We start from the raw sequence: 14,230 nt of genomic DNA on the forward strand, positions 1-14,230 counted from the left end.
AGGAGAGAGCGAGAAGCCTTGAGAAGAAACAGGGTGAGTAAAACTAGCATCAACAGAGCACTCACAGCAATTCTAAAATGTAATAACAACATTTCTTCCTATAATTTATTTAGAGGCATTCATTCACACACACGTCTGTATAATCTAATAGGTAATGTCCAATACAGGTAATGTTCTATAAGAATCTCTTTTTTTGTGTTTTTTCTCTCCAAAGGTCCACCCCGAGAGGCAGTTCCCAGTCCCACAGAGGTGCACAACTTCTTTTCCTTTTGTGTTGAAAAGCAGCAACAGGAGGGGGACAGTGGTGGTATTTCAGAGTCATGGGGCCGCCAGTTCGTGGTAGAGTACATGAGTGACTCTAAGTTGACAGGCTTCCAGTCTCTGCTCAACTTCTGGCATGAGAGGTCCGATGGGCTAGTGCCAGTTGCCAAGAGGCTGCTAGCAATCCCAGCAACAAGCACTCCTTCTGAGCGTAGTTTCAGTGTTGCTGGGAGACTGATTGAGGAGAGGCGTTCCACCCTCAATCCAGAAAATGTAGATGAACTTTTGTTCCTACATAGCAACTTATAATGACAACTATTCATATGTGCTGAAGAGTGGGAAAGTAGACTGATATGCACGGTGGCTGACAGACACACAGCAAACAGTTAAAACGTGCTGCAAACACAGGAATGAATCAAATTCCAAAACAAAACAAATGCAACAGAAAAAAAAATCTGCAGTCACAGAAAATAGATGACACACAATCAAAAAAAAAAAAAAACAAATGCAAAGGAAAAATGCTTCAAATACAAATAACACCAAAACATCTGCTGGTCTGGTCAACAGAACCCTGCAAATACATTACAGCTGAGCGGCAACTGGCCCAAAGTTGGCTTATTTTATGAGTTTAATGTGCACTGAGTAGAGTACTTTTCAGCATTTTCCTTTGCATTTGTTTTTTGGGTTGTATGTTTTATTTTCTGTAATTGCAGGTTTTTTTTCTTTCGCTGCATTTTTCTGTTGCATTTGTTTTGTTTTTGTTGTTGTTTTAGAGTTTGCATCATTTATGTGTTTGCAATGCTTTTTAACTGTTAGCTGTGTGTGCAGTAGCTGACTGTTTGCAGCATGTTAGCAGTTTGCACCTGCTGACCACTGTAGTATTACTGTGTGTGCAGTAGCTGACTGTTTGCAGCATGTTAGCAGTTTGCACCTGCTGACCACTGTAGTATTACTGTGTGTGTAGTTGTTTGCAGCACATTTGCACCAGTCAACCACCATATATATATGGCAGTTGTATTTTTATTTAGTATTTGCATTATATGCACATTTTTTTTCCTTTTTCAAAAACTCAGGTACAATATGAATGTAATGCCTTTATGCAGTTTTGTTCATTGATGACAGTTTGTTTGGTGCAATTTTTTTGTTTAGTTTTTTATTTAAGCAATTTAAACCATGACAGGAACGTTACTGTCTAAAGGGAAGGAAACAATTGCTCAATAAATTAGTAAAAAGCAACTTCTATTTGTTCTGTTTGGGTTCTTTCATCTAAGGTAGACATGGTGTGACCCATGTACTGGTTTTCATTTTTTGTTTTTACTGTAACTGACCTTCAAAAAAGCCAGAAACAGACTCAGCAGCTGATCCTCTGTAGAAAAACTATAAGGACTACAGGCCATGGATTTGTTTTGTGACCTTTAGTCAAGGTTTTTGTTTGAATTAAGGCAATACATGCCTCCATATTTCACCACAGATTAACTCTTCCTGCCATATCTTTTGAAATCAAACTGCAGAACACAAAGTAATTTAAAAAGGAATGGTTAGAAAATCAATTCAAATTCAATGCATTTCTTAAAAATTAAATGAAGAGGAAAAAAAAACAGGAGCAGGACAGGAGTGGGAGTGATTCTGACCAGGAGCAGGACAGGAGCAGGAGTCATGTTACCAGGAGCAGGACAGGACAGGATTAATTTTTTTACTCTGGACCAGGATTGGGACAGGACAGGATTTTTTTCTGTTGGACCAGGACAGGACAGGAGTGAAAATCTACTCCTGTGTCATCCTCTAGTCTATAGTCATTTGGTCCTGTGACACGTGGCTTCTTGGGGACAGGGACGATGATGGAGGACTTTAAACAGGTTGGGACGTGGCATGACTCCAGAGAAGAGTTGAAGATCCCTGTGAAGACCGGAGCCAACTCTCCAGCACAATGTCTCAGCGTGGAGGGTCACACAAGGTCTGGGCCTGCAGCCTTATGTGTATTCAGCCTTTTAAAAAGCCTCCTTACTTCATCCTCTTGTACAGAGATAGCAGGGGGTTGTCGGGGGCAGTCCAAAGTGGTTAAACCAGTTGAGCTGGGGTTGGTGTGGAGGATGGAGGAATGTGAGTCCATGACTTCAAAGTGTGAATAGAAGTCGTTCAGATCGTTTGCCAGTTTGAGATTGTCTGTAGAATGATCTCTTTCAGCCCCCTCCAGACAGAGGCAGAGTCGTTTGCAGAGAACTGTTGTTCCAGCCGTGCGTTGTACCTGGATTTAGCCTTCGACACCTCCCTGCTAAATCCATACTTCGCACGTCTGTAGTTGTCTCTGTCCCCCTCTCTGAAAGCAACCTCCTTCTGCTGACGAAGCTGTCTTAGTTTGGATGTGAACCAGGGTTTATCATTATTGAAAATGACTCTGGAGCGTGATGGGATGATGCTGTCCTCACAGAAATGTATATATGACGTCACAGTGTTTGTGTATTCGTCTAGACTGTCTGTAGAAGCCCTGAACAGGTCCCAGTCTGTGGTGTCCAAACACGTGCGTAGCTCCTCCACAGCTTCACTGGTCCACTTTTTGGATGTCCTCACCACAGGTTTTGAGAGCTTCAGTCTCTGTCTGTATGCAGGTATGAGGTGAATCATCTCATGATCTGAGAGACCCAGGGCAGCACGAGGCACAGCACGATAAGCACCGCTCACTGTGGTGTAACAGTGATCCAGCGTGTTTCCTTCTCTGGTCAGGCATTTAATAAACTGTTTATATTTAGGTAGTTCATGCCTGAGGTTTGCTTTGTTAAAATCTCCAAGGATGATAACAAGGGAGTCCGGAAAAGTTCGCTCTACACTCGTAATCTGGTCCGCGAGCGCGCGCTAAGCCTCGTGCACGTCCGTGCACGGGGGGATGTAAACAGCGGCCAGAATAAATGAAGTAAACTCACGTGGAGAGTAAAACGGTTTGCAGTTTATGAAAAGATATTCCAGAGAAGGAGAGCAGTGCTGGGAGATCACTGTCACGTCGGAGCACCAGGCGTTGTTGATAAAAAGAGAGACTCCTCCGCCTTTCTTCTTTCCTCCGGAAAGTTCCTGCTGTCTGTCAGAGCGGAGGAGCTGGAAACCCTCGAGATGGAGTGTGGAGTCCGGGGTCTGCTCGTTGAGCCATGTCTCCGTGAAGCACAGCACACAGGAGGAGGAAAAATCGCTGTTCCTTCTCATCAGCAGCGCTATCTCGTCCATTTTATTGTAGAGGGAACGGATGTTGGAGAGAAATATCCCAGGTAAAGGCATGCGTGTACCGCGCCTCCGGAGATGCACGAGCGCTCCAGCTCTTCTGCCTCTCCTGCGAAGTCTCACTCTTTTGGCCAAAAAGTGCACAAGTTCTGCAGCAGGCACTAAAAAAAAACTGGAGTAATGTCCTCATGGGTTGTAATTCTGATGTTTAGTAGCTCCTCGCGAGTGTAGGAGCATGCAGACACATGATTAACGCACAAAAACAGAAAAAACAGAGCGCACCAGAATGCCAGGGCGACCGTACATGGCGCCATCTTGGATCACTTCCCTATACTTTCTATATATCTATAGATATATATCTATATATATCTATACATCTATATATCTATATATATATATATATATATATATATCTATATATATATATATATCTATATCTATATATATATATATATATATCTATATATATATATATATATAAATAAATAAAAGGTAATGGACTGCATTTACAGTGTATCACAAAAGTGAGTACACCCCTCACATTCCTGCAGATATTAAAGTTGATCTTTTCATGGGACAACTCTGACAAAATGACACTTTGACACAATGACAAGTGTGTCTGTGTGCAGATTATATAACAGTGTCAATTTATTCTTCCCTCAAAGTAACTCTATATACAGCCATTCATGTCTAAACTACCGGCAACAAAAGTGAGTACACCCTAAGAGAGTACACCTCTAAATGTCTAAATTGAGCACTGCTTGTCATTTTCCCTCCAAAATGTCATGTGGCTCGTTAGTGTCACCTGGTCTCAGGTGTGCATAGGGAGCAGGTGTGTTCAGTTTTGTAGTACAGCTCACACTCTCTCTTACTGGTCACTGAAAGTTCCAACATGGCACCTCATGGCAAAGAACTCTGAGGATCTTAAAAGACGAACTGTTGCGCTACATGAAGATGTCCAAGGCTACAAGAGGACTGCCACCACCCTGAAACTGAGCTGCAGCACAGGGGCCAAGATCATCCAGCACTTTAAAAGAGCAGGGTCCACTCAGAACAGACCTTACGGTGGTCGTCCAGAGAAGCTGAGTGCACGTGCTCAGCGTCACATCTAAATGCTGTCTTTGAAAGACAGGTGCAGGAGTGCTGGCAGCATTGCTGCAGAGACTGAAGAGTGGGGGGTCAGCCTGTCAGTGCTCAGACCATACGCTGCACACTGCATCAAACTGGTCTGCATGGCCATCATCCCAGAAGGAAGCCTCTTCTGAAGTCTGTGCACAAGAAAGTCTACAAACAGTTTGCTGAAGACATGTCAACAAAGGACATGGATTACTGGAACCAGGTCCTGTGGTCGGATGAGACCAGGATTAATTTGTTTGGTTCAGATGGTCTCAAGCATGTGTGGCAGCAATCAGGTGAGGAGTACAAAGAGAAGTGTGTGATGCCTGCAGTCAAGCATGGTGGTGGGAATGCCATGGTCTGGGGCTGCATGAGTGCAGCAGGTGTTGGGAGTTACGTTTCATTGAGGGACACATGAACTCCAACATGTACTGTGAAATACTGAAGCAGAGCATGATCCCCTCCCTCCAGAAACTGGGTCACAGGGCAGTGCTCCAGCATGATGATGACCCCAACACACCTCGAAGACGACCTCTGCTTTACTGAAGAGGCTGAGGGTAAAGGTGATGGACTGGCCAAGCATGTCTCCAGACCTAAACCCAATAGAACATCTTTGGGGCATCGTCAAGTGGAAGGTGGAGGAGTGCAAAGTCTCAAATATGCACCAGCTCCGTGATGTCGTCATGGAGGAGTGGAAAAGGATTCCAGTGGCAACCAGTGAAGCTCTGGTAAACTCCATGCCCAGGAGAGTTCAGGCAGATCTGGGAAATAATGGTGGCCACACAAAATATTGGCACTTCAGGAACTTTCACTAAAGGGTGTACTCACTTTTGTTGCTGGTAGTTTAGACATGAATGGCTGTATATAGAGTTACTTTGAGGGAAGAATAAATTGACACTGTTATATAATCTGCACACAGACACACTTGTCATTGTGTCAAAGTGTCATTTTGTCAGAGTTGTCCCATGAAAAGATCAACTTTAATATCTGTAGGAATGTGAGGGGTGTACTCACTTTAGTGACGCACTGAATATACAGCTGTTCTGTCTCATCAAGATACTCAAAGCTCTTTACAACAATCTGGGCCCTCATCCATACAGCACTCTACTAGATGTCTACAAAGAATAATGTGTTTTAGAAAAAGGGATAAAGTAGCAAAAAAATATCTAAAAAGGTAGTTAAAGGCAGTAAGAAGCTGAACCAGAACAAAAGCTGAAATGAGCAGTAAAAATGGCACAAAGGGTTTGAAGGATATTAATTTTCAATTGGAAAAACATGGGTGAAAAAGATAGATATTTCAAAAAGTTAAAACTGCTTAAATACCAAAAGTCACAGCAGGAATTGTCCTGAATGAGCAGAAAGTTTTGACGTATGAATTGTTTAAACTAAACAGAAATTGTAGAACAAGTTAGAAGCTGCAAAAAGTACGGAAGAAAAATACTGTGAATGACTTTGAAGCATTCCCACAATAAACACTACACTCATTTGTGATGCTGCTGAAAGTGACAACGTTTTTAAGTTTTAAAAAATGAATAGAAAAAAACAGAGTAAAAACAGAAAGGCCTTCTTTAGAAAATGGAGGATCTGTTCCACCTGATCCACTAAACATCCACTGCCCGTTCAGGCAGATCAAATTTCAATGTATGCAATTATTTTATCCCATTTTCCTATTTTTAAACACTTTGGACTCCAGCATTGTTTATAAAACCAGACATTCTCATCTCTTTCACTAATCAAGTACCTAAAACACTGTTTTAGATTAAAAGCTCATCTGCTGGCATCACTGTCAGATCCTGAAGACATCAAGTCTTCAAGTCGTTTGCATTTTCACAAGTACTTTAGTTATCTGAGAGGAAATGTGCAGAGATGTTTTCACCACTTCGTGAGTCGGATGAGATGTGTCCTCTCACCCCACAGTACTGGTCTTCATTGAAAAGCTGGGGAGGGACAGCAGTAGGGTCTCCTGCTTTGCTCCTCATTTCGTCCCGAAGCTCTCCGCCCACAGAGATGTCGATGAGCTCGTACTGGATGCTTTTACTGTCCAGGATCCGAATCACCTCAGCCTGCTGAGACTTGACCTGAATAAAAACAGGAGGTTCAGTCAGAAACTCAAACATTCAATGTCTTTATGAGTCGTTCACTCCCACATCAGATCCCTGTGCTGTATTACTGGGAGTCAAGTGAAGCTCAGTTAAACGGATGGGAGTATGAAAACGAGGTGGGCACTTCAAACTCTGCTGCCCAAACTTTGTGAACGCAGTTGGAAAAGCAACCCTGAAACAGGCCTTTTAAATCAAGTTACATCACAATAACAACATGGAGGCTTTGACAGGTGAACCAACTCTCAATATGGCCGCCCTCCACTGTTCATTAATAATAATGCCAACTTCAAAGTTCATGCTCATTCATCCAGGTACAAAGTCCTGTAATGGTCGATCAGGTCATCTGGACAGTTTCTTTTTTGTGGAAAGACGTTTCGCCCTCTATCTGGACGGACTCATCAGTGTGAGGAGTCCCAAGTAAACCATTTCCCCACTAAGCAGTACACTCCTTTACTGGACAACCATCTTATCACCAGCAAACTGGTGTGAGTGCAGCTACAGCGTGCGCTCTCAGGACATCATTACCTGCAGTGTTCCCTCAGTGAGGACTGAACTAGACAAAAGGGCCTTCTCCTACTCCGCTCCTGTTTCCTGGAATACCTTGTAAAAAGATCTGAAGCTCTCGACCTTTGACCTCTCTAAGTGGCTTTAAGAATCAGTTGGACTCCTGGCAGGGACCAATGCAGACATGTTCCGGTTTTTAGTTTTCTACATTCACCTTAAAATCTAGCTGTTTTTGTTACTTTTCTTTTTGTAGCCATCCTATTTGTAAAATAAAATAATTTTTTTTTTAAATCTGTATGATTTTTTTAACTGTTTATTGTTGTTGCTGTTGTCCATTGTTGTCATCATTCTTTGTTGAAATCAGGTCTCTGTTGTAAATGAGTCCTCGAGGCTCAATGGGATTAACCTGTCTAAATAAAGGTTGAATGAATGAATGAATGAAAACAGTTTACTTGGGACTGCTCAGACTGATTAAGCCCTCTGGATACAGGGCGAAACGTCTTTCCACAAAAAAGAAACTGTCCAGATGACCTGATTGACCATTATTGAATAATGCCAACTATTTTTCTCAGAAACTGATAGTAACAAGCAGTACACTGATGTCCACCACCATTGAGGGATTTGAATAGTGTATGTTTGTAGTCGATAAGTGTATTCCTGGACTGCAGGGAATGCAAGAAAACCTTAATGTTTTGGTGCAAGATATTCAAGTGGGTAGAAGCTACACTGTGGAAAAGAACAAAGGGAGGTTTTATTTTATTTTTCTTGTCTGAGGTAGCACCAAGTGACGGATCCTGGAGAGTGGAGGGAGCAGTTTTATCCACAAAAATACAACAGCAGAGTCAGGGGGTGGCCAATGGTGGCCTTGGCCACCATAGAATTATCTTACACCATCTCAATCATTTTAAAAGGAAACTAATATAAAAACTAGAAAGCGTAGTTTCCTCAAATGATAGGTGTGGTCACTTTACATATACAGACCCTTTCCAAAAAATTAGAATATCATGGAAAAGTTGTTTAACTTCCATAATTCCATTCAAAAAGTTAATCTTTAATAGATGATAGATTCAGGGCCCACGATTTAAGCAATTTCAAGTATTTATTAGTTTATTTTTACATAACTTGCACTTCCAGCTCATGAAACCCATGAAAACAGAATTTCAAAAAATTAAGAGTACTGTGAAGACATCAGGCCAAATGTTCCAGGACATGAATGTTTTAAACTGAGTGTGACACTAATCATCTACTAAACTCAAAGCACCTGCACGTTTCCCCAGGTGTCATTAAATTGATTCAGTTTGGTTCAGTTGTCTCAGTTCAGTTCAATATGGGGAAGACTGCAGACCTAACACTGACCAGAAGACCATCATTGATACCCTCCATAGGATGGGTACACCACAAAAGTTCACAGCTAAGGAGGCTGGCTGTTCACAGAGTGCTGTGTCCAAGCACATCAATGGAAAGTCTAGTGGAAGGGCAAAATGTGGCAGGAGAAGATGCACCAGCAAAAGAGATGATCATGGGCTTCAATGGATTATCAAACAGAGAAGATCCAGAATCTGGCAGAGATCCAGAAAGTGTGGAAGGAGGCGGGAATCACAGCTTCAAAAACCACCACATTCAGACTCATCCGGGGGATGGGCTACAACTGTCGGGTTCCTCGGTCCTCTTTTCCAATGAAAGTAAAGTGTGTCTTTCATTCGTAAATCAGGGTCCGAGGGTTTGGAGGAAGAAGGGTGAGGAACAGAACCCATACTGCTTCAGGTCCAGTGTGAAATATCCACAGTCAGTCATGATTTGGGGTGCAATATCCGGTGCAGGTGTTTGTAAACTCTGCTTTCTTAAATCCAATCCGCAACAGTCTACCAGAATGTTTTAGAGGACTTCATGATTCCTTCTGCTGAGGATCTGTATGGAGATGCAGATTTCATCTTCCAGCAGGACCTGCCCCTGCCCATGCTGCCAGAAACACCAAAATCTGGTTTGATGCCCATGCCACAGTGCTTGACTGGCCAGCCAACTGGCTGGACCTAAACCCCATTGAGAATCTATGGAGTATTCTCAAGAGGAACATGAGGGGCACCAGACCTAACAACAAAGAAGAGCTGACAGCATCAAGGAAATCTGGGCTTCCATAACTTCCAGTCAATGCCACAGGCTGATTGCCTCAATGCCACGTCACATCGAGGCAGAGATTAAGGGTGCATTCACACTAGCCCTGTTTAGTCCGCTTTAATCGAACTCTAGTTCGTTTTCCTTGAAAGTCCGGTTCGTTTAGGGAGGTGTGAACGCGCCATCGAACAAAAAGGCGAACTCTGGCCCGGGCTAAAACTTAGGTCTCGGTCCGGTAGAAGAGAACTCCAGCGCGGTTCGAGTACAGTGTGAATGTAAACAGACAGAGCCCCGCTCCGCAGGATAAACAAACACGCATTGCTCTTACCTTATATGGAGCCGCCAGCTGCCTTGTGTGAAAAACAATATTCTCCATGGTCTTCTGTCTCATCTTCTGCTCATGCTAAGTCCATTTTTGAAAAATGACAAAATATAACTCCTAAAACTGCCAAAATTTGATGCCACTTTGTTTTTATTTTTGTTTACAGAAGAAGAAGATGACGTGTCTTCAGAGGTTTTTGTATAGTTTCTTTCAGTAGTTCTTGATGCAGCGCCCCCACAGGCGAGCGGGGGAACAGGTTGGTTCAACAGGTTGACTTGAATGCACAGTGCAGTGTGAATGCCATCGCACCAGCTCAAATGTAACAAAAGCTCATGAATACTGGTCCCGAACAAGAGTCTACCGGACTATCTAGCGTAAAAACGACCTAAGACAAAGGGTTCTATTTCGTATAGGCTTCGCCCTTTAAGGCTGTCGCTAGTGGGTTTTATCCCGTCATGCGAAGCATAAACTGAAAAATTTAGTCCACACCCATCTGCTGTGTGGGCCCCACCCGGTCCGTATAAATTACGTTAAGAGTGGGTAATCAGCTCCCATTTTTCTTCAGCGAGCTAATAGCACTGTCAGAAGAACGAAGAAGGAAAGTTGTCTGCGTGACCAATCTTTGTTAAGACTGCCTGTGACCCGCCACATCAACCTCCTGTCGTCCCGGTGAGTTCTCCTCCCCGAGAAGAAGAAGATGAGCAGTCTTGTTTCAAGGTAAGCGCCGAGGAGCATTTCTCAGTGGCAGGTCACTACACGCTGGACGATGCCATCTTGTAATTTTCCTCTTATCGCTGACTCTCGGGAGTGAATCGGATGGTTCCTCCGGGACAGGTGACGTCAGCAGCAGCCCCCCACTGCTCATTCCCTCCTGGAAAGTGTAGTGTCCTGAGCGAATGCTCCCCCACACACACACACCTTGTTTTGCATCAGCGACTACACAACTCCTAGCCGCCGGTGCCCTCCTCTGGAGCTGCCCGGCATAATCCAGGAGGCAGCTGACATGAAGGGACTTTTGCCGTCCCCTCTCCTTCTCCGCCCAGATCGGATGATCTAGTGGGAGGGTTTCTGGGCTCCACTCCGGCTCCCGTCCTGATCCCATCTGGCCTCGTTTTCCCAGCAGTGACTTCCTACTGGGATGAGGCCGCAGCCGGTTCCTGGTAGAATAGGGCACCGGTTCCCACATCCACGCCCATCACCAGAGTGGAGGGGTTTCACCGAGCGGAAATTCCCTCAGTGTCCCCTGAGCCGAGCCTGACGGATGTTTATTTTTCGGCGCAAAGACGTCCAGGTTGGACCAGCGTCCTGCGCCTCCAGGGAGGCATAACCAGACAGTGACGTCGCTCTCCAACCGAGCTCACCGGCATGCGTCCCAGGCGGCCGCAGCGCCGCTAACGTACAGCTTCTCAGAGGCCGGAGGGACAGACCTGCCTCAGGAGACAAGGAGCTCCATCTGCAGGCGTCTGACATCACCCTCAACCTGTGCGCCTCGTCTGCTGTCTGCCTTGTCTTGCATTGCAGCCTAGATGACAATGGTGCAGAAGTCCACCCAACTTGACACTTCCCCTCCCTGTCGGAGGAGCTGCAGAAGGCTTTTTTGTCGGAGGGCCCCATCACGATGCACATGGAGAGCTGAGTGACAAGACCTTTTTGGGCAAGCTTCATACGGTGTTCGAATGGACCCAGTGAGGCGAGGACCACATCCGCTTCACCCTTAACCCACTAGCGACAGCCTTAAAGGGCGAAGCCTATACGAAATAGAACGTTGGTTACATACTGTAACCCCAGATTCTATGAGTATAGGTGTAGCCCTTTAAGCGTCGGGCCTCACTGGCTCCTAAGTGGCTGAAGAAAAAGCTATTTGGGAGCCGATTACCGGCTCTTAAGGTAATTTATACGGACCAGGTGGGGCCCATACAGCAGGTGGGTGTGGACTAAATTTTTCAGTTTAATGCTTCGCATGACGGGATAAAACCCACTAGCGACAGCCTTAAAGGGCTACGCCAATACTCATAGAATCTGGGGTTACAGTACGTAACCAACGATTCACAACCAAGTATTGAAGATTGACATATTGTTTTGAAAGTACCATATTTTGATTGATTTGTTGTGATCCTATTTTTTATTTTTTTTTCTGCAAAAACTGAGTAGTGTGGGCTGATGTCTTCACAGTATTGTAAAAAAAAAAAATTGAAATCCTGTTTTCATGGGTTTCATGAGCTGGAAGTCCAAATTATGTAAAAATAAACAAATAAATACTTGAAAATGTTTAAATTGTGGGCCCTGAATTTATCATCTATTAAATATTAACTTTTTGAATGGAATTATGGAAGTTAAACAACTTTTTCATGATATTCTAATTTTTTGGAAAGGGTCTGTATATATATGGCAGTGGCCATCTTGAATTTTGACATGGCAACCCAATTTTTGATCATTACCTACTTCCTTATACTTAGATGTAGCCACATACTAAAAAGGAAAATGGTGCCTCACATGTTTTTTTCAAGTTATGGTCACAATATGGATGGAGAGTATTTCCAATTCCCCTTTTTTTTGCTCCATGAAGGGGAACAAAAACAGGACTCTAGGCACTCACACACACCTCTGTAAATTACCTTTTATTCTTTAAAAACCAAGATAGGCAGCATTTAGCAGCTCTACAACTTTTCAGGTGTAGGGTAAAAGCTGGTCTTCAGTCTGACAGTCCCCATTTGTCTGCAGACTGCCAGTGTTTGTACAATAAACCCCAGAACGTCTGCCCCAGTCTGAACTCTAAAATCAAGTTATTTTATTGTGCACTCTTTGAATTTTATTTTTCAACTTTATTAAAGAATGGACATCAGTTCCTCTACGACACAAAAAAGAAAGGCAGGTAAATAGATGGAACAAATTTTATTGAAGCAACATGTTAACTATTCTATTGAAAAATGTGCAAAAGCCTTAAAAAGTTTTTAAGAGACTCATTTAGGTACAGCATTGCAACAAGACTTAAATTGGTATGATTCACGTATTTAAAAGGAACAGTTTATTGGGCCCTTGGGGGATGAATAATAGGAAGAGTTATCAGGACGGACTTGGAAAAAAAAGGGGCCCGCAGCTCGGAGCTGTGGGCAGCCTAAATGGAAACCAACAAGCTGGTATCTGTCCATTGCAGTGTTTCCCTTACCATCATACAGGTAGGGTGCCCCACCCTGTCAACAGAACTGAGCACGCTGCCTACCAAACTGAACTTGGCCCTCCCACCCCCACCCAGCACTGACATATCACTAAGGTAGCGGCACAGAATACAGGTTCTCTAGCTAAAAAGCCAAAGGCAGCACTCACATTGCCTCTTCCCTCATGTTGAACGTCCCCCGCCGTGCTCAAAAACTGTTAGTACAAGCTGTGCTCAGACATGTCTCCGTCCCCCATCAGCAAAAATCATGGACGAGACGAGCACCCCGCCATGGCAAGCTAACCAGGGGAAACACTGCATTGTACAACCGATGTCACATCCTCAGAGAAAAAAGGAGAAACTGCAACTGAGGAAGCTGTAAAAGCTGCTTTTTAAAATGCAGCAATGAAAATGGAACTGATAGAAGCTCAGTACAAAGAACAACAGCCAGAGGACTTGTGAAATGTTTTCATGGAGCTGCTTGAAAGGCAAATGTTACAGCAGCACACCAGAGGGTTCAAACTGATGCAGGACTAAAGGAATCCAGATGTGATCCACTACACATCATTCAGATCACACCCTACTGTTTCACTAAATGATGATGGTTTTACTGCTTCATGTGCCATTGTCAAAAAACACGACATTCCCCGACAAACTGTTCCCTATACTGATCAGTTCAGCTTCCTGTTTGTTCTTTTACTAAACTTTTAATTTTTGGTTTCATTACGAGTTGTACTCGCAGCGTGCACACGAAGGTTTCCTAACTAAACTAATTGGATTTTCTGTGAAAATTCTGCATTACTACTGAACAGCTGAAATCTACAGAAGCCGAAACTGCTAAAGCTCAAAGAACACAAAGACAAACAACACTAGCTAAAAAACTCAAAAGTAGCTAAACCCAAATGTCTAATAACAGACGCTAGAAGCTATAGTAGCAAAAGGATAGCTGAAAGCTAAAACTATCAAACCATGCTAAAAGAATCAAAAGGTACTGTATAGCTAAAGCATAACTAAAAGCTAAACACAAGTTAGCTAAAAGTAGCTAAAATGCAAGCCAAAAGGTATCAAAATGCTAATTAAAATTGAGAGTAGCAAATGGCTTTGTTAGCTAAAAGTATGAAGACTAGTCAAAAGCTAAAAACAGAATGGTAACTAGAAGCTAAGTGGCATACGATTAAAACACGAGCATGAAGCAGATTTGAAAAAAGACATTTTAAATAACTGAGAATATAACTATGATTAGTGTTTAAATAAATGAGAATATAATTATGATCAGTGTTTAAATAAATGAGAATATAACTATGATCAGTGTTTAAATAAATGAGAATAAAACTATGATCAGTGTTTAAATAACTGAGAATATAACTATGATCAGTGTTTAAATAAATGAGAATATAACTATGATCAGTGTTTAAATAAATGAGAATATAACTATGATCAGTGTTTAAATAA

At 43.0% G+C, this 14,230-nt stretch overlaps 1 protein-coding gene across 1 annotated transcript in view; it reads right to left on the reverse strand.

The window, feature by feature from the left end:
- Nucleotides 1-6,422: 6,422 nt before the first annotated feature.
- Nucleotides 6,423-14,230, reverse strand: part of LOC119426019 (SH3 domain-binding glutamic acid-rich-like protein 3) — an 8,665-nt gene continuing 857 nt past the window's right edge. The window contains exon 2 of the mRNA XM_037693580.1: nucleotides 6,423-6,662. Within this exon, the coding sequence (XP_037549508.1) occupies nucleotides 6,423-6,662 (240 nt within the window). The remainder of the gene's footprint in view (nucleotides 6,663-14,230) is intronic.

Source organism: Nematolebias whitei, chromosome 19 (assembly GCF_014905685.2).
Source record: "Nematolebias whitei isolate Nwh7 chromosome 19, NemWhi1, whole genome shotgun sequence".
In the NCBI taxonomy this organism is placed as follows: Eukaryota; Metazoa; Chordata; class Actinopteri; order Cyprinodontiformes; family Rivulidae; genus Nematolebias; species Nematolebias whitei.